Here is a 24,421-nt window from a genome sequence, read left to right as displayed (position 1 = left end):
CCTGTATTTTTTTCTGGCAACCATAACTCTTTGCTCGCTTCCATCTAATATTTAGATGTTTGGATGAAATTTGTTGGATTTCAACACGATGCAATGCACATGTTCATAGAAGGCAATGTGTGCATGTTCCACCGTCAGACGCTCCAACAACAGAACAGCCATTTATTAAAGTTTTACTGTTTCTCATTCTCGCTTCCTTCTCATCCTTCGCTTCATTCACCTGCTGCCCTGTCCCAAGGTCCAAATGGAGCATCTGGGTGCACCAGATTAAATAACGGACCCTTCGTTTGAAGAAAACTCACAGGAACATTGGGCTTCTCTTAAGACAGGAGAGGTGAATGCATGGGACACAGGACAGGAAAAAGTCAAGGAGCCAAACTGAGACCTGGGATTCTTGGGGACAGAAACTTATCACCTGGGCGTATAAAGTCCTATTAGGACTCCAGAGATACTGGAGTCCTAATGAGGTAGGTTAGAAGGTAACCGTCATGGCAAACTGGGGTTCCTCTGCCACACTTTTGCTGGTGGCAAAAGGCAGAAAAAAATCTCACCTAAATTTGGAAGGTTTTATAGATAAACTGTAGTTCAAAGGCAGAATGAAGAATTTGACCTCGTGTTATTTTTGTCTATTTCTGCACAACTTTCCACATGTTAATGTTTCTCAAGAGGGTGTATACTACATTTTTTTTTTCTACATTACACCTCAGAGAGAATAAAGTAGCTAATAAAATCCATAGAAGTTAGACAAGAGATGTCCATCGTTTCTCCACTTCAACGCAGTGAGGACACTTCAAGAGAACTCTACATCCATCCTTGGTTTAATACAACACATTGCTTTACATTAAGGCAAATGAGTAATTAATTTCATTTTAATCTGAAGGTTACTTTAAATAATATGTGAAAGTCTGCAGAATTTATTTCAGATCTTAGTGCTGTGGGTTCCCCTCCCCCCCCCTAAATCTCATAGATCCAGTCACCAAAGCTAGCTGCAGATCTTCTATATCTGGACAATTGTATCCAACAAAAGATTCCTACATACGTAGGTATCTAAATATTTTATGGCTCCCCTAGCAATTGGAAATGGAAAATGAATCTCTATGGAAGCAATAGAATTGCAGCATAGCAGTGTGCTGCTGATCTCCACACGATTAATTTTATATCTCAGGCAAAAGCTATTTTTTCATTATGTACGTAGGGGGTGGGAAAATATGTGGTGATTTTTACTGTATTGGTACTATAGACGGGGAGAACACCTACATAAAGAAAAAAGCCTTATGCTTCACTTAACTTCTGTGGCTTTATTCAACAAGCTACTAAGCAACAAAGGAGATGAGGAACGGTCTTACCTGTTTTCACCTCTTACATGGAAAGAATCAATTGATTGAAGCTGTCACCAGATGCAGGACCTACATTCTTGAGACTCAACTCAAAAGCTATCAGCTGCATGACCAGCATGCTGTAAAAAGAGCCATGCTTCACCCTAGTGAAGCTTGACCTTCCCCAAACTGGATTTCCCTAAGTTTACTGGTCAGAATCCCAGAAATGTTGCGGCTTCATTAAAACAAACCTGTATGTAAAACAGAGCTCTGGATTTCATCTCCAGGTTCCAGACAGCAATGGAAAGAAGCTGCAGCAAAAGATCATTTTAGCACATGCATCAATAAAGAAAGTTTGTTCTCAAAGCATGCCATAAAAACAAACCAAGAAGCGATCCAGTCTTACCGATTTTTTTCCCTGTCATTTTCACAAAACTGTTCCTACTCCCTTCCCCATATTTCTTTGGAATTTCCCTAACTTTCTGCCTGTACATCATACTGATCATATCTGAAAGGAACTGGCTGAATTCATTTAGCAGATAGTCAGCCTTCCTTTAATGTAGTATCTTACATCTTAGTTTTTATGGTTTCCATAATTAAATGGCCCTCATAGATTTTCAGCTTTACAAATGTGGTCTACAGAGCTAAATGTCTTAAAAGAGAAAACAACAGGAAACAGATTTTTGCAGTTTATTTCAATCTCAAAATATTTTTAGATTTATTTTTTTTTAGAGCAGATGTTTAATGTGCACACTTCAGTGCACATTTTTGACTTGTACAACTTGATTTTAATTGAGTTACCACCAAGGGACTATGACAATATATACCAGCTGAAGATGTTCTTGGATTGTGTTTGGTTGTATACAAAGCTTCCAAATAAACTTCCTATTTTTTCCTGTATTTCCTTAATTAAATAATTACACATTTCTGCAGTGATATTTTAGATTTCTAAAACAATGCATGCCTTTTTTTTTTTTTTTTTTTTTAACTCCAAACAATATGAAAAGTGAAATTTGGAAATATGTCTTACTTAAGGGGTGTAAGTGAATGCCCAAAGATCTGCCATTTTTGAATATTCAAAACTTGTAATCAAGCTTCTGCTTTTTATTTATTTATTCATTTATTATGTTTGTTTGTTTGTTTTCTCCCCACAGCAAGTTTGTTTCCAGCACAAGCAATACCATGGTAGGAAATTCGGGGGGGGGGGGAGGGGGGCACTCCAAACATGTTAAGACCATCGAAGTTACAGCACTAAAGATGAAAAAGACAAAATCTAATTTAAGAGTTACAACAGGGTAAAACAAAATACCTTGAAAGACTTCGATGTAATATAGTTTCTCCCATTTGTGTAAATACATCTTCCCATAATTTCATTTTCAAAATTATTTCGAACAAATTAGTTTTCATCACTGAGAGGAAGGGAATACATGGGATAATTTTGGTTCAAAGGTCAGTAACACCTTAAAGGGAAGTATATATAAAAAATGTCATTCCCGTGAAATTCAAAGGGCAAAGATGCTTTCACTCAACACAATATTCAAGAGTGTCCTTAACTGCTCTGTACAGACAAAAATATTGTCTGCCAGCATCTTATCACATCTTGAGGCTTATTCTGTCACCTCGCTCCCCTTTTGCCTGAAAGTAGGTGGGGGGATGTTTGTTTTATTGATACAACGAAGCAGTGAAGGAGTAGGAAGAGAAATTAGGAGAGAATAATGTATGAGTTAACTGTAAAGATATTACAAGTGCAGAACTTGAAGAGGATCAAAGAGAATAAGGATAGAGCAAAGGCTTTCTGATGCAGCCTTGGACAATCAAAGAAACCACATTTGATGGGCTGGAACCACAAACAACACTGGGACTGTAGCTGGAGAACAAAGAAATGACCACAATCGAGGATTTGAGAAGATGATGTGAGGGGAAGACCACCGGAGTCAGCTATAAGAAAGGTGGTGCCACGGCAAAGGAGGAGTCCACAGTGTGAGACAGACACCAGTTCTTTATATGCCCAAGTTCAAGTTAGGAAAACTAAAACATCAAGGTTTCTACTGAAATTCTTGTGATTATTTGATCATTTTTGACTCCTTCTGGTATTACTCTGAATCTGCTGGGTTGCTACAGCTACTCAATGAAGTCTTACCATTGACAGTCACAGAGCGTTAGAAAGCAGTCTCCTTTTAGCACTGAATTCATTTTTACTGTTTCAAATCTCTGCCATATACAGACTCAATATATATATATTGCAGTATCTCTGCTGGCATTATGAGGAGAAGAGGTAGTAAAGACACAAGTTCAGAGGGACAGATGCAACTTATTTTTTCACTCCATAGATTGGCTTAAAATCAAATGTCAAGATTAACTTCTATTTCAGGCCTCACATTTAATACCATGATCTGCTCTAAAATCTTATTTCTACATCTTCTAAATGCTTCTGAGTTCAGTGTAACTTGCTTTTAAAAAGACCTTTTTTCAAACAGTTCCAACATCAAGCTACGTAAATTCATCAAAGATGAAAATGTTTGAATACTGCAGGTATTTTTTAACTTGTTTTTACCAAAGCCATCTCATATTCCTAGATCTTGATAACACACTGAACGTTTTTGAAAATCTTCATACGATTTGCAGCCACAAAAGATGCCCAGCAACTTCTATTGAAGTTTTTTTTAATTTTTGCTCTGACAATATATGTTCAGACATCTCTGAGCACCTGACTTTTGGGAGGACTTAGATCCCCAGGCTATTAATTGCATGAGAAATCCAAACTGGCACAGCTGTATCAACTCCAGACACCATGCCGAACAGATGTCTCAATATAAAACATGCAATGTTGTTCTTGCTGTTGTAATTAGTAGCACCACTTAAGATCCATTTTTAAAAGAAAATGGCAATTTAAAATTTTTGTACTTCTACTGAAGTGCACGTCAAGAAATGCACAAAGAAACACTAAATTATTCCATTCTGTGACTCATATTTACAGCATTGCCACATTTAAAAGATACTTGGTGCCAAGAACTTTTGTTTCTCTGCAACTCACGTGTATAATGTTGCCTGAACCACACCATCAGCCCTCCTTTCTACTGCAAAACACATTATTGAGATTACATTAAGTGGAACATTACAGTTCACTTCAACCAAACATTCAATTGAATGTTATAGTTGAAGCTGCTTGATACCTCCCATTACAAAATGTTGTTTACCAGTTGCTCATAAAACTTCATGAAAACTTTAACACTGTGGATAGAAATCTTCCACGTTGTCTTGCCTGTTCTCAGGATGATTTGCTCAAAGTATAGGTCCTCAATTCCTTGAAGTTAGAGAAGGTTAGGGAAAAGTTTATTATCTGTCCATCTAAGGAAATCAGAGGAAGCAGGGCTGGAACAGATCTGAAAACATGATTCCATAAAAACTCTCACTGATTAAGGTTTTGGGTTGTTTTTTGAGATTTATACATCTCCAAAGAAAAAAAAAAAAAAAAAAAAAAAAGGTCTGGACAAAATTCACACCTCTAGAAGTGCTTTCATGTGAATAAAAGATTCCTTCAGAAGTCTTTGGACCTCACAGAGATGCTCTGTGAAGATCCTGCCTACACCCTGGAGGACACACCACCTCTACTTCTTCTGCCTACTGCATGTGTGGTTAGCGTGCCATGCTGTACACCACCACAGAGCATTTCCCCCCCCTCCCAGAGCTGGCATGGGAGAAGCAGAACCTTCTTTCCAATTCCCCTTCCTCATATCCGCAGGCTACTGCTATTGCAGGCATGGACTTCCAGTCTCATACTTCCAACGTTGTCCTGCAAGGGATGGCAAAGGAAGGAGGAAGCAGTGATGCTGAAATGTTGAGGGAAGCAGGTAACAGTGAAGTAAACTGCAAGTATTAGTACAAGGGACTTTGTGCTGGTTTTTTTTTTTTGTTTGTTTGTTTTATGTTTGATTTTTTGTTTTTGTAGCTAAAACATTGATTTGGATTTTTACCAGTACTTATATAAAATAGATGCTTAGAAATAGTATCATTTTACCAAATAATAAGCAGTAAAGAAATTACTTCTGAGCTGAAGACCAAACCAAAGCGAAATCCTCTGTAAAAGGAAGTGAAAAATCAACAGATTGTTAAAGGAAGAAAATCCCTAAGCAACAGAATCTGTATACTGGCCATTATAATTTTGTTCTCATTTGTACACACACACACGCGTCTATTCGTAAAGTATTTTTAGCTCTTTCCTTATACTGTATCTGTTTTTATTACAGCCCAATTTCAGCTATTTCCACACACCACTTCTATTTCTGCCCAGCTCTACCACAGACCACACGCTACCACTCAGCCGGTTACACCACGAGGGGAGGGGAAATCGAGTGCCCTGGTAGGTTAATTTGAAGGTACTTGGAAGGTAAAAGAAGACATGTCAAAAAGCATTAGCGTGAAATATCTTCAGCATCAAGCTCTAAGAGCTGCTCACTGGCATTTCTAGGTGGTATCAGTCATCCCTGGTCCTGTGAAGAGGTGAGCCAGCAAAGAAGGGACAGTTTCCTTGGGTGAAGTGCTAAGGCCTAAGAAGGGACGGCTTGAACGCTGGGCAGAAAGCAGCTAGGAACTGCTGAGCCACATTTGATAACCTTTTGGCATCTCACAGCTGAGGGATCTGAGAAAATAACATGATTAATACATGCAAATGCTCGAAAAATAAATGAGTTTTCAGATGTATATACCAATGCCTATTCAATGAAAATTTTACTAAAATCCCAGCTAAGTGGCCCCAGACACTTATGTTTTTATTTTGGCATTGTTTATCTGTAAAGTTACGGTTTCTAGCTACCCCATGTTCTGTTTCATACTCCCTAGCATCAGATATTTAAGTCTGAGATTTTAATTAGCACTCTGTGGCTTTCAAATACCCAGGAGGTACGTATTACTGTTGCATTTCATTTCTTTTTTCTCTCTTCATTACCGGGTTTGCAGATCACAGGCAGCTTTAAAGAAAATGACGCCAGCTCCCACTGCAGTGCCGATGGTGGCAGTCATGTACCCTGCCCAGCCAGGCACTTCTAACACACACACTGTGAAGAGTTTAAACACTTCCAGCGTGGGAGACGTGACACCAAACTACTCCTAATGATAGGAGCTGGACTCGTTGATCCTTGTGGGTCCCTTCCAACTCGGGATGTTTTACGATTCTATGATAACTGCGCAGCAAGTGAATGCTGCAGTGGGAAGAATGGGCTCCAACTTTTAAAAACTGTGTTTTGGGATGAAGATCTCTTTTTCCTCACTTCTCCCATTCTCAATGCACGAACTGGTCAGATCTCATCACAGTACAACCAAGAATCACATTCAACTTCATTGTCCAAGTGTCTACACATTTACCAAAACTGTTCCCAGCTACCTAAGATGCTAACCACACACAGAAAAGTATGGAATCATTGTCCAGACAAATTTGTGAGTAAGGAAGACAAGTACTATGATGGATAGATGGAATCATTCAAAATTACATTCAGAGGTCCCGTATATACTAACTAAATCATAATTTCCTCAGACTTGGATTGAAAGACTAACCCACAGGATGAATGTGACGGATCGTCTTCTCAGACCACTCAGCCACCACTGTGAGTCTCAAGTCAGCCTTCTGCAGTTGCAGACATGAAAAAGTCAGTGTGTAACTCAAATGATGACATTTACCCAAATTTGTAGAGGGCCCTGTAATAGGAACAGCCCTGCTCATTGCAAATGGTGGTGAATAATGGTATTCTATAATACCATCATCATTAAAACAGACATGGAGAACCATGAAATATTCCCTAAAAGGGAGATATAAAGACATGGAAGTACTTTTCAATAGTTTTGAGAAATACAGGTTATCTAAAATGGAATAAAAACCACACACATACTCATATAAAGCACTAAATATTTTCAGGTGCCCACCCACCTAACTGCACCATGAGGTTCACCAAAGTAAGGTAAGTAATATCACTGAAGAAGGATCTGAAACAGAAGTTTGAGGTCATGTGGATGACTCTGGCTATGCTATTTTGCGTGTTGGGGAGGGGACAAAAAGGATTTTCTGGCAAGCACAGGGAAACAGGCCACCAGACTAGGACTACTTGTGAAAGAGCAGATGATATTATAAGGTGTTCAGTACGAAAAGCAGGAGCTCTGAACGGACTTCTGGGACATTTACACAAGAACTATCATTCAGAAAAATCTATTCTGTAATTATGAAGTATGCATGTGTAAGAGTTTTCCGTATGATCTGTTGAGGACTGAAAATGCTTATAAAGAAAACCTGCCATAACCAGCATGCTAACACAGCCTTATTTATATGGACATTCTTTATTAAATTATGTCTACAAATGATTTACTTCCCAAACTTGCCAGATAAGCAGAAAGCATGTTTCAGAATTTTAAGCTTGTATGAAAGCAGAGACGTTTACAAGGATATAGCTATACATCATACAAAGTTGGCTTGTTCCCCTCTATCAAGACCATCATTTGAGAGCTTGGAGACGGTATGCCCCCTTTATATATATAGTTCCAACAATACAAACAAAAAAACACTGGCATGTCAATATTTTGGGACAGCAACAAGAACTATACAAGCTGTCTTCAGTATGCTGTACCAACAATTTGAAAGAGTTACGAGAATGCAAGCATTTTTGGAAATCTTCCAGATGACAGATTTGCTGGAAGAAAAAGGCTGCTGCCCTATACTTCATAGCCAAAGCACCCTCACCCCCAAATCCAAAGCACCAAAAGATCCCTAAAGATAACAAAATCAATACAGTTTAATGAAGACAATTTACATGCTTTAAAAAAAAAAAAAAAAAAAAAAAAAAAAAAAGGAAGCCTCAGTTACATCCAACTGCAGCAATATAATCTGAATAAGCTACAATCCTAAGGAGCTTCCATTTACTTTTACCTACAGGCTCAAAAAGCAACTACTGAAAGCAGCTTCCATTACTGACAATCTATACGCCGTACTTTTCTCGATAACAATCACTGAACCTCCTTATTCATGTCTCCAATTTCAACAAGACCTATCTATTTCCAGCATCATGAATTCATTCAGAATTCATTCTTAATAAATGGTGTGAAAGAGACTGCGACAAACAATAATCCGCAAGGGCTCTCCGCGGTCTTTCTTATCCTGTTGTCTCATCTAGAAGGTCTTTAAAGAATTAACCTGGCACAGCTTCAGGCTGGAAGCATTTGTCCTTGTCTTGAAATCCTAAAGAATATTTATGAATACTCCACTTGAGCTCCCAGGTTCCTACTTTGCATTGTACTCGTACACTCGGGTTACCTTCACATTAAACAATTCCAAGAAGTCTTTTTGTTCATCTGTACTACAAGAAACTCCTGCTATATAGCCATGTCTCCATCAGTAAGTGCCTGTCATCTGTATGGAGTTTAAACGCATAATGAGCACCTGGACCAAATTCAGAGTCAGAAATAATGACATCATAAAAGTCGGAACTACTCGATATCCTACCTACAGATGAAAGCTGTTAAAGCACAACGCATGCAAATTATATTACAGATCAATGCAATAAAAATCCAGGGAACGCAGAAAACCATTAAAAGCTGGATTCACCTCTAAGACAACAAAGAAACCCACAGCATCAAGGAATCTCTTATTTTAGCTAGAAGATTATCCCATCACTTCTGCAAAAGGAGCTCATCAGCTAGACCCAAACTCTAGGCCTGCAAAGGTTATGCTTAATGGCGGAGCCATGAAAAGGATTAAGATGACAAAAAAAACATGTTCTCCACAGATCTTTGAGTCACTTGAGATTGAAAACTTCTATCATAGTCCTGCAGACCAGAGAAACACCAGCTGACCATCAGCACTGCAGCTCATGAATAACCACAGTTCCCGTGTAGAGTCGGCTGACGTACCAACTCCTCAATCACTTTATAAAACTGTCATTAACTGACAAAGCTCTTGGTCTTTCCAAATTTACTTCATTCTTCAGACCCCTTACCAAGCAAAAGTGCAATGCCACAAGAACTGTGTGACCTCTGGTAAGGCCACAAGCTATGAACGGCCATAAAGCTCTGAAACTAAATGCAAACTCTACCTTTCAACCTCACCTGGACTGCAGAAACTCTAGGCATAAAAGGAGAGATGAAGAATAAGTTGTGTATGTAATTACCGTAACAGGAATAACAGTACAGTATTTGTGTTAGGTTTTGACACTCGTATTTGATTTTTCAATGTTTGAGCACAAGTTTCTTCAAATTACCCGTTAGAGCTTTTTGGACTCTCTGTACATCTCCAGCTCATACAGAAATCCTTCTTTGTAATGTTAATGCCCCAGTAAGCTGCAGGAACAGTTCAACAACTGCTTTTGTGTCCCTGTTGTCAGACAAGACGTGATTACATAGTTTGAAAGATGGATGGTCATTCTTAAGTCATTTACAAATTACAGTTTTCCACTTAATTCATTTTTTTGCCATTGAAGATACTTAAAATTGAAAATAAGCTCACAAAGGACTGCTAACAAAGCAGTCTGACTCACAAGAGAAATAGGAAGTAAAGGGAAAGATTGCAGAACTCCAGAAAAACTTTTAAGAACCTAGAGAAAAATGAGGGAAATTGTTTTACCAGTTTAGGAAGCAAAAGTAACCCTAAATTTTGTTTGCCACTGGGACACTATCATTAAAAAAAACAGGCACGGTACTAACTGAAGACCATTGTTTAATTAATAGCTGTAAAATGACTGTGCTGAAATTCATCAATAATATGAACAAGGATATAGAAATATCAAATTGAAAGTACAGACATGATTAAGAAGCTATGCCTATTGAATTCCGGTTTATAAATGCAACTTGAGAAAGTATTTGTTGAGAATGCAACCTGGAAGACAAACTGATCTGTACAGCCTTCTCTTGCGAGTTATTTTGAGGCCGACACTGGAATTGTCATCACCGTCCCTGCGGGTGTTCAAGGCAAGGTTGGACGTGGTGCTTAAGGTCATCGTTTGGTGGGTGACACTGGTGGAAGGGGAATGGTTGGCCCAGGTGATCTTGGAGGGCTTTTCCAACCTTAATGATTCTACAAAGCCTCTCAGGTCTGGATCCTCATTTCCAAAGTTTAAGGTTCTCTCACTGCTGAAGTGGATTCAGAGAGCCAAGCCAAGTTGCTACGATGGGGGCCCACCTGGGTGACAAAGTGACATGGGACATGCCCAAGCCAGCAGCGAGGACCTTCCTGAGGTTATGTGGTCTTGCTTACTAGCCTGCAGACACATGCTCTTTCTTGCTTCCTATTCCAGTTTCATGCCTCTTGCATTCCTGCACGAAAAATATCAAAGCACTTGTTTTGGAGGCGAGAAACGTGGACTAGTGCCAGCGAGAAGCAGACTGTTTTAGCTCAGTAGGAAGTCATTGGTTTTGGTACCCAGGATAGCTCAATCGTGTGTAGGGTTTTAGACTAATTATAGATTTGCCCATGGCAAGAATACCAGGTACCCTGGAACTTTGCCAAAAATGATGGATAGTCTGCGCTATCTTTCCATGTACCTACAATATCCACTGTGAAACTACTGGCATGTTTACTCTGCAATTCTTGCGGGTTTTCCTCTTGTTCTTTACTAAATATCATCCATCCACTTAAAATAGTGTGTTAAATCACAGAGAAAAAGAAAAAAAAAAGTGTAGTTTCTTTTCACACCATTTTCTCCATCCTCACTCTGAAAGCTGTATTCAAATCTAGTCCCCAATCCAATCAGACACTTATCTAAATAATGCAATTATTCTAAATCACACCCAGGTAACTGGTCTGATTTTGCTTTTGGTTGTCAGGAACATTTAAGTAGTGTAGATTGCTTGTAATGGGTAGGGAAAACGAGATGAAACTTTCAAAACATTGTGGAAAATAGAGGAGGAATAAGAACCATATTTTTGTTCCATTTAAACACATGCTGTTATGTAAGTGTCCACTGCAGTAGGTTTGGTTTCAAATAAAGTTAGACAGGCACATACTGTCTCTTTTGCAGCAAATAAACTTCTTTAATATACCTCAAGGAGTTCAGAATATTACAGACTGATCTTTTTTCTACTTAGTGCTTCAAATCTGCCTGTAATGAGTATTGAAAGTGATTAAGCAATGTTTTTTAAAGGAGAAAACCGTAGATTGATGTTGTCTGAAGGAATAAAAACACCTGGTATTCTAATAGCTATTTAAAAGAGCAGCATTACTTAGCATGCCCTTAAGAAAACAAAAAGCATGTCAGCATGCCTCTAGTTCTGAAAGTTTTTATCCATTTTTCGTACACACAATACAAATTATTCAGGTGTGAAAGAAGACAAATAGCAAATCAGCTGTTGCCTGAAGTGTCTTCAAATGGACAGAAGAAAAAAAGTAAAATTTGAGATTCAGTTAAATGCCTTACAATGCAGAGCTTGTCAACCGTGTGTTTTCACAGCCAAAATCCTCGTGTGCAGAACAATTAAGTGCAGCACCCTTTAAAGCAAAACACTTTTAGATGCCGACATTAAAAGCCCATTCACACCTGCACACATGTGCCCCGCACATGCAGCTGTGCTGCAGCATGGGCAACAAAAGCCTGGCGGGTGCTCTCTGTGGGCACGTCCCGGTGCCAGCCCACCCACACTTCAGCCTCTTCTACCTTCGGGATGTCGCTGCTGTCTTCAGCTACAGTGGACTTACCGCAACATTGCTGTACCCATCATCAGAAAATCCAGAAATCAGCTTCCTCAGTTAAAAAATACCAAGAACGCCAGAACTGGCTCTAATTTACAAATCCCCAGGCAGCTTTTGCCTCTAATATTAATGGGTTCTCCTTGAACGCTATCTGGTTCAGGCAATTAAATTTTGCTGTAATTATTTAGATAAAACTAAAGTAAACAGGCTGAATCACGATGGCAATAGGCTGACAGTGGGATATTTGGGAAATGTGGCTTTACTAAGAACATCTGCTAACACCATAACACTTACTAAGGTGTGTAAAGTCCCGGTGTTGTTTTAATCTTCTGAGAAATTTTAAGTAATTGCAGGCTGGAAATGCAGTTAGGCTGGAAACAGACCTAGCCTACAAAATCGTCTTTCATTCTGGATATCACAGCATACTTCAGAGAGCGTTCAGAGAATATTCTAAGGTTTACAAATGAGTTTGTTTGTAAAGTTGATGTCCTAGCTGAGAGCACAAAGAATCTGTTTTTCTTGGGTATGATAAATCAGATTAGTAAAGAAGTGACAGACAACCTGTAATCTGTGCAGGTACCAGTTTTGCATTACAGGAGGGTGAGCAGCATTAAGTTCCTGTTATTATCTTGGTTGCACATACAGCATATACAAGCTAAAGTTTTTTTCCTCAACCATGACACACCGCTACCTGCACAACAGGATGTGTGCATACTGCACTGTATCATCACTTTAGTTCTTACAGTTATGTTTTATCAAATTTGATTTATCAAGGACAAAATCAGCATAATTTTGTCAAACGCTACTATGTGAATATTTTCATCCCTAGCTTTTTGTATAGACTTCTTTAACAATGTACATGTATTTTCTCCTTTGGATGGACACAAACCTCTTGGGTTTTGGACCTCTGATTTAAAGGAATTCCAAGCCTCCGGTATGTTCAGGTACTCAGTATCTTAAGTACAATGGAGTTCACTGACAAATTCTTTTGATTTTTCAAAGTATTCTCTCTTAAAATAAAATAAAAGACTTAATTGCTGAATTGGCTTAATCTTCTTGAAACTTCTATTCAACATAACTAAAATCAACATAAGATTACAATATCTAATGCTCTAGGACAGTTCTGTAATATTTTTATTATTAACAGCACTAAATCTAGAAGAGCATTATGGTTTATAGGTTCACTAAACACAGCTTTCACAAACGGATAAAATGTTCCCAGTTAGCATTAGCAGAATTTTGTCTCCAATCTGCATCTAGGAAGTTTAAAGCATTTCTTAACACTTGAGTATTCCTCCCTCTGGTAAAAACTACACAGCTGTCTGTCTGGATCCAGTCTGTAATCCCAGAACACTCCCAGAAGAATCTCCGGAGAACTGTCCTCCTCAAAGGGATTAAAAAAAAATCAATCCTGTTTTACTTACGTGGGTTTGTCCTTTTTATTAAATGCTCATGTATTAATTTAAGATTTTTCTTTTTATTGACAATTTGAGGCATTTTAGTTGATTCCGAAGTTAGGCTCCCTTGCCTTCACTCCCCCATGGTTCCCCAATTTATGGTTTTTAAGCAGAAAGAAAAGCATATGCTGTCTTCCAGCCCTGCAATACAGCAACTGCTACTAAAAAATGTGTCTATTACATTCTCCTATGTCCTGTACATACTGATGTGCACTGGTAAAGCAGACAGAGCAGACAAAGTTACAGAAATATTTTTAATAAAGATCCATCGAATTTGTTCTCCTGGAGGATTTTTTCTTCCTTAACATTGTGTCTTTATCAGAAAGTGCCTGGCTCTTTAAGCTGTCTTCCCCTTTTTGCTCGACAATCTTCTAAGCAGCTGTGAAAAATGTTTCTTTCCTATTTCAGAATAACAGAAAAAAATTAAAATTCAAAATTTTTGTCTCTAACCACCCTCTACACAGTAATAATTAGCTATCTTTCAAAGACTTTTCTTGACCCAGGTCCTTCAGTTAAAAGAGATCTCGGGTTAGTTCCCCTCTTGCATCAATACATTCTAGGTCCCTGGAGAATTTTCTTCCAAAAGAAAAGAAAACATAAGTGTTACAATTCCTTTAGAACATTAAAAAAGCTCTGAGTGAAGAATAAAAGAATCCAAATCACAGCTCCATGACCTACCACCTACGGGTGTTCAGTTCCCTGGCAACATGAGACTTCCTAATGATTAGTCAGCCTTAGATTACTTTATGCATAAGATTAGCACACAGTCCTCCTGCAGTGAGCTACGCTATGAAAAAAGTTTAGCCGAAGGTGCCTGTTCACAGAAGCCACCTGAACTGTCAAGGTAGCACTTGGAATTTTTTACATGGGAAATTTCTGTAGGTTGCATTTCGAAAATAGCAGCACGGAGCCAGTACTTCAACATATATTGTAAACCATCATTTCAGCAGCGCAGACCAACACCACCATTATACAGAGATCTACTGGATGTGTAAACCCATTTTGTGGGGTTTTGTATTATTTGCATCTGTATACACGGAATAGTATTAAATATGTATGTGTATACAAATAAGAATACCTATCACTGACGTACCGTTTCCAATCTTTCCACTTTGAAATGTTATCCAGGTTGGTTTTCACTTTTCAGCTTCCATACTGGGGCTTGTGTTTGATTAGACTTTTCAGAAAAGGCCCTTGCTGAATATTAAGGACAAATACGTTTTTCTTACACATCTGCTTTCTAAAATGAACTATGGATTTTGATTTATTGTTCTCTTTTCAAAAGGTTTTGCCAGTATAAAAGAAGCTTTGGACACTTCTGGCCTTAAAAAACCACTTACATACACACTTATTCAAGACATGACAGCACTCCAGGTATAGAGTCAGCATCTAGTACGAGAAGTAGAAAATTACAATGGCCATATTTTAACAACTCAGTCCAATTTTATTAACGATGAGTAGTCTAATCTCAGTACAAAACCTCTTTGTACAACCACTACCACCCAGTAAACAGGCAGCTCTCCAGGGCCCATTCTAATACAGTTTGCAGACAGCACAGTTTGTTCAGGTTCTCAGGCTGAATAATGAAGGACTAATACTGCAGGAACAACTCATCTCGAAGATGTCTCATCCAAACTCGTAATAACTGGAGAAAATGGGACTGTGCTGCTTATACAAAGGATCTCCTGGAACAGGACTACAGGTTACATCTTTTCAGAAACAGATCCAATCCTAACAGTTTCTTGTACTGGAAAGGATCCACAAACTGTGAAAAATACAAACCTACTTGCCAAGATTACCAGTCTTTTATACTCCATTTCACCAAACTGCTTAACAAGATGAGGAAAAGTATATGGTCAAACATGTACAAAAAGTGATCCCTACGAATCTCTAAATTTAAACTTGTTTATGCTCGACACCAAACTCATTAACAGCCTTGGGGGAAAGAAGTATTGTATAGAGCTACTTTTTGATGCTTCCATCTTCACTAGAACTAGAAAAGCAAAAGATGAAAGGTCTCTCCTAAGTAGCACTCTCCAATGAAGCTGGCATATTTGGAAGTTCGTATTTTATGAGGACATGCAGAATGGAACTTTATACAGCCTATGGACTATGCTTAAAGGCTAAAATAAAGTTACTTATGCTTAAAATAAAGTTACATGAAAGAGGAGGTATCAGGCAGTCAAATTAAGAACTCAAATGCCAACAGAATAATATGAAGATCTGTTATGCCTGCCGAATTTCTGTGTTACTCCCCCAGCACAAAGTCTGTTTTTGGAACTGGAAATAAAAATCTGAGTTCCGCTCCTTGCATTTGGATGTACAATAGAAATGTCTGTATTTGGGGAAATTAGCTTAAAATCTGTTGTAGGAAAAACCTCTGCTCCTGAACCAATCTGATTAATCTAAATAATCTCCTAAGAAGATTCGGTTCAGGAAATTTCAATGTAAGAAAAAAAAAAAGAAATAGCAAAAGTATCATGCTATAAAACACCAACAAAAATAAACACATTCTGTCTACTCCGTGATTAACAATACATTAACACTACCCGATACAAGTAAAATCTCCAGTATATTAAGATAATAATACTGATCATGTTTAAAAATAGTTTTTGTTTTGTTTTTTAAACAGGCTTAAGTTTCATGTTATAAATTCTCAATCAAAATGCAATTTAACTCCATATTTATCATTGAGAAAATCGTGATATTTTATGGCCCAAAGTTCTTTGGATTTTTATATCCAAAACAAACTTTGCCTTTGCCAAATGTCAAAGGAAGATGCATACTCAAATCCTTATGCAAATGAAGCAGGAATTTCCACCAGCTCTATTTACTGGATGGCGTTTCATTCGTGCTATTTTTAACAGACATCAGAGAAAGCAAATGCTGCAGAAAACATATTGAGGAACATTTGGTTCAATGAAGAGAGTGAATTAGCCTCAACTGCAGCACTGCTGTTTGGCTAGTTTCAATGAGCTACTGTTTTGTAAGTTTCAAGCGATCCTGATTTTTCCTCATTATATATATAGGCAATTTTTTCACAGCAATAATGCCGAAAAATGACAACTATGCAAATATACATGGATGGTGAGGAGGTAAGGGAAGGGAAGGAACAAAGAGGGACTACAGTGGAAAAATCTGGACTGGAAACACTTATGTAATCTTCTCGAAAGCTCTAACATATCTTTATTCCTGTTTAGCCAGAGGGGAGCAAAGATTCCCGATGTGAATGACCAAACCTTCCCTGCAAGATACGCTTAGGCAAAAAGGTGAGAAGTGTCAAATAAGTAGACCTGTAAGACAGAGTAGTGAATATTCAAAGCAAAGAGCTTGCAGGCAACAGATAAAGAAATGACCTTGCATAATAAAGAAAGAACATATCAATAAAAAAGTTAAGTGTTACAAGAGAAATCCTGAGCAGGAAACACAAATAAAACCAACCAAGTCAGCCTTACACTGCCACATACTTCCATGCAACCAGATCCAAGCCTCGTGCCACCAAAGCTTCCCAAGAGATGGGTACTTCTAGTGGGGCTGCCCCAGGTAACAAACCTTTTGGGAGCGCTCCCTGCCTGCCCGCATGGCCTGGCATCTCTCCGCAAACAAATCAGGGACATTTTCTACCGAGTTTGGCATGGGTAATGATGCTCTCAGTGACAGGATATCCCTAAAAGTTTTGATAAAACTGTGCAGCTGTCAGTGTGATGGATACATGGGATGCCCCATTAATGTCCTCACAGCAAGAAAGGCAAGGGGATGAAGGCGAGCACCGTGTGGGAAGGAGCTGAGGGCACTGGGCAAGTGTCTAAGAGATGATGACAGGGTGGAGATGAAACTGGAGGTCCTGGAGCAGGAAAATAAAGGAGGCACTGGATGCAAATCCACAGGAAACCGAGCTGCCTTCGTTCTGCCTGCTCTGAACGATTAGTTTAAGTGGTATATATGCCAGAGGACTAGCCCCTTCCTGCCTTTGTTTCTGCTTCATACACAGAATATCTGTCTCTAACGCCCAGCAGTCGATGACATTTGGAAATATCACAGCGTGCTGGAACACTTTATATTTATGCCTCTGTTGAAAGCAAAGTTGTATCTCAAAGTCCCTAGAACCCACCATGATTTTCCAACTGCCAAAGCACGAGTTTTTGATGAGGGCAGAGTAAGTCAGCCAGCATGCTCTCCACTCCTAAGTCTAGCCAAAAGCTGCTAACACATCAGTCTTTGTCCTGTAAATCAGGGTAGACGAGGACTACAACCAATTTCCCCTCTCTCCCTCTTTTAGGAAGGACAGAGTAATCGAGGTTAGAGAAACCTGACAGTTATTAACAGGGATAAACACGATCCTCCTGACCTTAACCGCAGTTACTGAATCAGATGCATGTGCATGCCTCCGTGCGCGCACACGTGTGCGGACACCGCAGGACTCAGATTTTCCTGGCAAGCCGGCTGCTGCTGGCAGGATGATGCAGTACAACTGCTGGCACTGAGATGTCGAGCTGAGGACGAACGCAGGCCAGCGAAGTCAAAGGGAAATTAGGTTTCCACGATTCCAGTCTTAATTTTCCCCTCGAAAAGAGTCGTTCTCATCATTGTTTCCATAACAGGCACATGTGCTCTTGACAAGTGATCTGAAGTTGTTTCTACATCCAGGCATTGTATATTGGTTACGCTCTGCTTGGAGGTAGATACTGGCTTGGGTCAGTCTAAATCAGAGCTTTTTGACATGATGCGCCTGTACGTGATGAATTCTGTCACGTTTAGGAGTTAGACTCTGCGACTCAAGCTTGCAGAGCACCCGGCCAACATTAACTAAACATAAAGCAATTTTTTGAAATGTAATTCTGATATTGCCAAAAACTGACTTATTTTACTGTGCTAAGGAAGCCAAGGAGATGTTCTCATTTAGGGACAATCCCATAAGTTATTTACATTGCCAAGTCCTACTTCGGCACCTAAATAATAGCTGATTGCAAATGCTTTTGTGAGTATGGCCTTTAAATCCTAATCTCTGCCAACATACAGCTGAGGGCTATAGAAAAGCATCCCCTGACTTATTTCCTTCTTTGAAAATTGAGCCACCAGCAGTTAAAGAAAAACTGGGACTTCTGGGCAAGTTTCCAGAAGTGCAAGCTAACAACGCCTGAAGCAGCCACTGCCATATCCTACACTGAGGAATTCTTCGCCTTACAAGCTGGCTGATGTAATGGTATGCTTCATTAATATAATTTTTTGTGTGCTTACACTGCCCACAAAATCTTCCTATGCAAACAGAATCACCAGTGCTGCCTGATAAACAAGAGGTGTTTACTTTTTAACATTACGGCAATTCCCAAGTGTTTTCACATCCCATCTGTACTTCTCTTCATGGAAGCGTATGTGGCTATCGTATGTATCCATCAGGTCAGATGTGGAGATGACTGCTAGGAATTATGAGGGGGGTGGCGTCTATTGATTCTGTATTTCATGTGATAAACAGTGTGGTTAATATGAAAAACAGCTGTACATGAAGGCAGAGAGAAGAAACAGCGATGTATAGTGCCGACTGCTTATTTTGTTCTTTGATGAATCGCTAATTAACTGATTTTTCTTAACTGATTGCCAAGGGGATATGCAATGCCTCTTCCTGAAAGACATAAAACAGAGAAGGGAGATGATACAAAGGAGCACATTCCCTCTTTCAAGGACAGGTTTGAACCTGAAGTCAAAATAATGAAAGGCTGAGCTAATTGCTCAGCTTAAAGAAGAGGGGGCACGTAGCAGTCCACAGATTTTTCTAAGGAAAAAAACAATCATCTGTTTCCCATGTTCACCATAGATAAGAGAAGTAGCAATGGGCTTCATTTATGGCATGGGAATCTTGGATGAGACGGCTGAAAAAAATCAAGGAGAGTTTACCACTAGAACAGCAATTCTCTGGAGGTTACAGAATCCTCATTATCGGAGGCGTCTAAAGGGCATGTTAGACAATCACCTCTCAGAAAAGAAACAGGTAAATATTAATCCCAAACTTATACAAGAAGATTGATTCCCTGACTTCCAGACTGTTGGTTTTTTTCCTTTATTTCTGATTCTGGGAGCAAGCTATAGAAGCAAAAACCAGCAAGATGCCCTGAAGTAGTACAGACTGATGAGTCCTTACTCACTTTCCTTCCCATTGGGTAGAATTTATCGCATTCTAAAAGTTGGTTACCAACTTTAGAGAAATACAACACAGATAAAAAAACAGCCTTCCCAGGCACGTAGATACCATTTACAAAATCAAACCAGGCACTTCTAGAGCATAATTCATCTGAACTGTCTTAAACCTCTACCTTTGACCAAGTCAATAAAACATCTACCACCTACCCCATCGATAGGTCTAATGTTTTATTTACTGGGAAGGGAACTTATTGGGATGACTCAGCTTCTCTTGATACCTTCTCTTAGCTAAGACAAATCCCAGTGTAGGTGATTGATTTTCCAATTCCAGAAACTTACCTTTTGGTGCTAGTATCAGGAGCTCTGAACCCAGACCATAAAACAAGGGCATTCTTCCTCCCTGAAAAATAATTCCCTCTTTCCCAACAGCCCTGAACACCTTGATAATTTAGTCATTTATTTTTCATCCTTTTCTTTCCCACCTTCAATTTTTGCTTTTCTTTTAGGCTGCAGCACCGCAACTGTTACTCTTAACATCCAGCTGAAACTGGGAACTGAAGGGATGTAGCGACAGAGACTAGCACAGAGCTGCTTCACGCTGCTTTTTAGGGAAGCGGAGACAGGCTTTCCACGTCTTGCACAGTTGGACAGTACTTACTAATAATTTTAATGTTCTTAGACTAACCGTGAGGAACACACAGACACAACATGAGCACACAATTTTCTTTTCATTTGCCAAGCGAAACAAGCTAAAAGCTCCGTTGTTTTCTTTTATAGTCTCTCCAAATCCTGCTCCTATCTCGGAGAGGGCTGAATGGATCCGTACCAATTGATATGTCAGCTAGTAATGGCAAGGAACCTAAACAAATTTTCTGCTTCCAAACTTCCCCAAAAATGGAAGGCAACGATGATGTGAAATTTGCAAAGAAATGAGAAACATAGTCTGGAATATTTTTTTTTCTCTTTCCTAGCTTATTACTAAAGCAAACACCAGAACAGGTCACTGAAGTTGTATTTTCAGCTACACTTTCAGCTACTTTCTTATTTCAACTCTGCATAATATGTATTTAAGCAGAAATGTTCCAGAAGGACAATGCTTACTCAAAGACATGATGATATGTCAAACAAATAAAGGCTAAGCAGAGTTGGGTTATGTCTGGATTTTGACATCACAACTCCAAAGCAGATCTATATACTAGATTTAGACAAATCTTTTATCAGCACTTCTCAAGTCAGTTCCTCAAAAAGTGCTGCAGGATTCAGTGAGCAGACACAGGGCAGCCACAAGCGTCATCTTTTAGGTAAGAAACACAACTGTGCCCAGACTACACGGTCAGCTACCTGGATCTCTGCTCTTGAAAGGCAAGGACTGCAGTGCTGGCCACATTCCCACCTGGGAAACAACCCTGCTGCCCAAGCACATCCCCCTCACATTTCTAATTCTTGTCCTAAAGTTGGGTAACATTACTTTTTCAAGCCTGTACATTTCACATTATAGAAAACCACAGCAATTTCATTATTGCAAAGAGCAAATCTGGTGCACTATTTGTTTTTTATTTCCTTATTATAAGGTCTTCTAGAGAAACATGGAATGTGTTTGCATCTGTCTGTGATTGATAAAAATGCCACTGCCTTGTTCAGTAGCAAAGATACCTGCTTTTTCAGGCCCTTTCAGTTCACAACATAAATTCTGCACAAGCTCACTTCTTCTGCTCCTACACAACTCAATCCAACATTTGTCCAGATGCAGCTAAACCAAGAAGCCTTCCACTTCTACACGTGATGACTATGAGGTACTTGTTATAAGAAGTAATGGTTACAATTTTCTTTTTCTGATTCTTCAAGTCAACTTTTCTTTCAGACCTTTGGTATTTTCAAAAAAAGATTAGAGGAGTTGATAGCAATGCATTAGAGACATACTCTGGACTGTGAAAGAGGAGGGGAGGAATAAAACCTTTGCTGGGTCTTGCTCTGCATAGAAATAATCTTGAGTTAAGTGATTACTCCGTTGTCAAATGCACAATGTTAATAATTTCTTTTTCTTACTACTACCATTCACAATTTAGGTATATTCTTTATGTTGTTAGCCACAAAACAAGCATAGTTTCCTTAGAGGATTTTGTACATCAAATAAATTACTTTATTAGTCAGTCTCTGACTAAACAGAGAACTCCCTGAATTTCCTCTGATGACTTTATATCTGCTGCTTGTTTATCGTCCATACAGAATTGTAATTTCCTGCATCATACTACCTGTGACACATTATATAAATATCAATTATAAGAACTGTAAGGTTGAGAGATAAGTAGAATAAATTCAAAGACAAAATAAAGACAAAATACTAAGAACGACCTTGTAAAATAGGACTTTCACCAAACACATTACTATTTCCTATGTCATATCAAATTCAGGCTGAGATAAAGTTTTATGCCGCATGAGCAGATATTTTTCCCTTGGTACCTTTATTATTGCTTTCAGTTACCTCTCATTTTCAGTATCTGAAATTTAAAGAATAAAGCATTTGTTCTTTTTCTGAAGTTTATTTAGGTGATAGAGTTAGGGCTAAGCCAGCACGATACGGAAAGCTGTCCTTTGCGCTGGTTGCAAACATTTTTAAAATACGTTTTCTTACCACTTTCATCCAGCAAGAAGTCATCCTGGTAACGGAACTTTTCCGGTCCACATGCAATAAAAATGTCATCATCGCCAAAGAAATCCTGAAGGCACATCACCTGCAAGCAAAAAGGAAAGGAAGGCATTGTATGAAATACCTCATCATCGGAATTGTAAAAACAATAAATCCCTCCTTGTTTCCATCTGCATGAAAATTCTTCACTTTTAATGGAATCAACAGGGCTTCATCTCCAGATACATTTCAAAGCTGTGCTCTGACCATCTGTTACAAGTGAGAAACACTTTTATGGACACTGCAGGAAAAGAGAGATAAGGCAAAATGCCCTAACTGTCACATTTATTGCACGATGCATCAGTGGGGTATGAGGTAAATGCCTTTTGTTTACGCACAGGGTACCATTCAGCTGTTAGTGGATAATTAATTTGCTTCTGAGCCCACAGTTCTACTCTTTGACAGCCATGAAATTAGGTAACAGTTTCGTATGCAGAATTAAACGTAGTTATTTCAGCAAAATCTTCCTGACCAGGAATAAAACTCCTATGGGTGAACTGAGTCTCCATCATATATCCCTCATCTCTGCCAGCAGAGTCCGTGTAAAACCTCTTCATAGGCACCAATCTGAATAATCAGATGAGCTGGGAATTCTTCTCGTACAGAATAAAAGGATAACTAACCTCTCTCAACTCCCAAATGCGAGCAGCAGGATTAGGTCGGTGCAGTTTTATGACCATGCTTGAGATATCCTTATAATAACTTTTAATTTGCAAGGAGCTACTTAAAAAGTTTAGTATTTCTTTACTGATGTTCTTAAAAGAACAGTCAGTAACGTTCTCCAAACCTGCCTTTGGACATACCAAATATCAAAAACAAATTAAATATCTGACCATTAAAAAAAAAAAAAAAAGAAAAAAAAAAGAAAAAGAAAGATACTTTGTAAGCAGCATTATATACTCTGTCCTTGTTTCACATTTACAAGAAAATTTTAGTGGGTTATGTTTGCTTATTTTTGTATAATGTTTTGCAATTGAATAGCACATTAATGTTTGAACAGGTAATATTTCATGGTTTCACACCAACTGAATGCAGACAGGAAAGTTACACATAAAGCATTTATAAAAATTGACAAAAGAGTTGAGAACAGTCCAAATGAAGGAGAGCACCCCCCTCATAATAAGTAGGGAAAAAGTCAGCATTTAAAGCCTACAAACAGAGAAGTGCAAGATTAAGCTAGTGAGGCTAGCCAGGGTCCTGCAGACCTCGGCATAAAACCAAACACACACCACCAGCAGCCCCAACCTGCAGCGATCGGCATCGATGGGGTCTGAAACTCCTCTCGTGCTTCCCAGAAGCACAGCAGACGGCTTCAGCACCTAGAGCAGTTATGAGGCTCTGTGCTCGAAAAGTCTCGAGGAAGAAAAACACTGCTCCATGTCGTGACTGGCTTGCAAAGTACAATTTGTCATTAAAACTATGTTAAAGGTAGAGCAATAGCAGCTGAAAAATGAGGAATTCAAGTGAAGAACTAGCTGAAGTAAATACCAGGTACTCTTGAAATTGCTCTGTCCTGGAGCAATACACATAATTTTCGATTAAGGTCTACCACAGCCCCATTCCTATCAATATCCTCACATTAACAACACCACACAGCACCTGAGCACCAGCATCAAATATGTAAATATTTCATGCAGCTTTTTTCCACGTTCCTACTCAGTTTATGTTCTATTAGTGTATCAGCCTCAGCAACCTTTTTATAAACTCACTGAGTTTCCATCTTTTTTTTGTCCACAAGACATATCCTGCCTATCTTCCCACCCCATCCACCCACCAAGCTTCAAACATCTCTTCCCTTCAGTCAAGTTCCTCTGAAATTGCCACTTCTCCCACATCGTGCACAAACCCACTAATTTTCAGGATGGCATTAAAAAAATCCTGTGATTTCCTGTGTGCATCCCAAGTTTGACACAATTCTGGGGAGCGATGACCTTCAACATTTAGCACCAAGCAGAGCATCAGAACCAAACAAATGCCCAGCGACCCTATGCACGAAGTTGAGCTATTTTGACAACGTGCATGAATTAAAATTAAATTCCTATTTGAATAAAAAAATTGTACGGGTTTTATAAAACTACAACAAAACAACAACAAAAACTTTGGCTCTGGTTAGTTACGAGGGTTTCACTCAAGCCAAAACAAAGACATTAAAATGGATGTAGTGAGA

At 38.9% G+C, this 24,421-nt stretch overlaps 1 protein-coding gene across 3 annotated transcripts in view; it reads right to left on the bottom strand.

Moving 5' to 3' along the window:
- The window catches only part of DCLK1 (doublecortin like kinase 1), a 243,734-nt gene that overhangs the window by 96,747 nt on the left and 122,566 nt on the right, over positions 1-24,421 (bottom strand). For all 3 annotated transcript variants that reach the window (XM_032188937.1, XM_032188918.1, XM_032188910.1), the window contains exon 4: positions 22,201-22,300. In XM_032188937.1, the coding sequence (XP_032044828.1) occupies positions 22,201-22,300 (100 nt within the window). The remainder of the gene's footprint in view (positions 1-22,200; positions 22,301-24,421) is intronic.

This window comes from Aythya fuligula, chromosome 1 (assembly GCF_009819795.1).
Source record: "Aythya fuligula isolate bAytFul2 chromosome 1, bAytFul2.pri, whole genome shotgun sequence".
NCBI classification, from domain to species: Eukaryota; Metazoa; Chordata; class Aves; order Anseriformes; family Anatidae; genus Aythya; species Aythya fuligula.
Note: the sequence above shows the minus strand (reverse complement) of the source record. Positions and strands in the feature narration are given on the sequence as shown.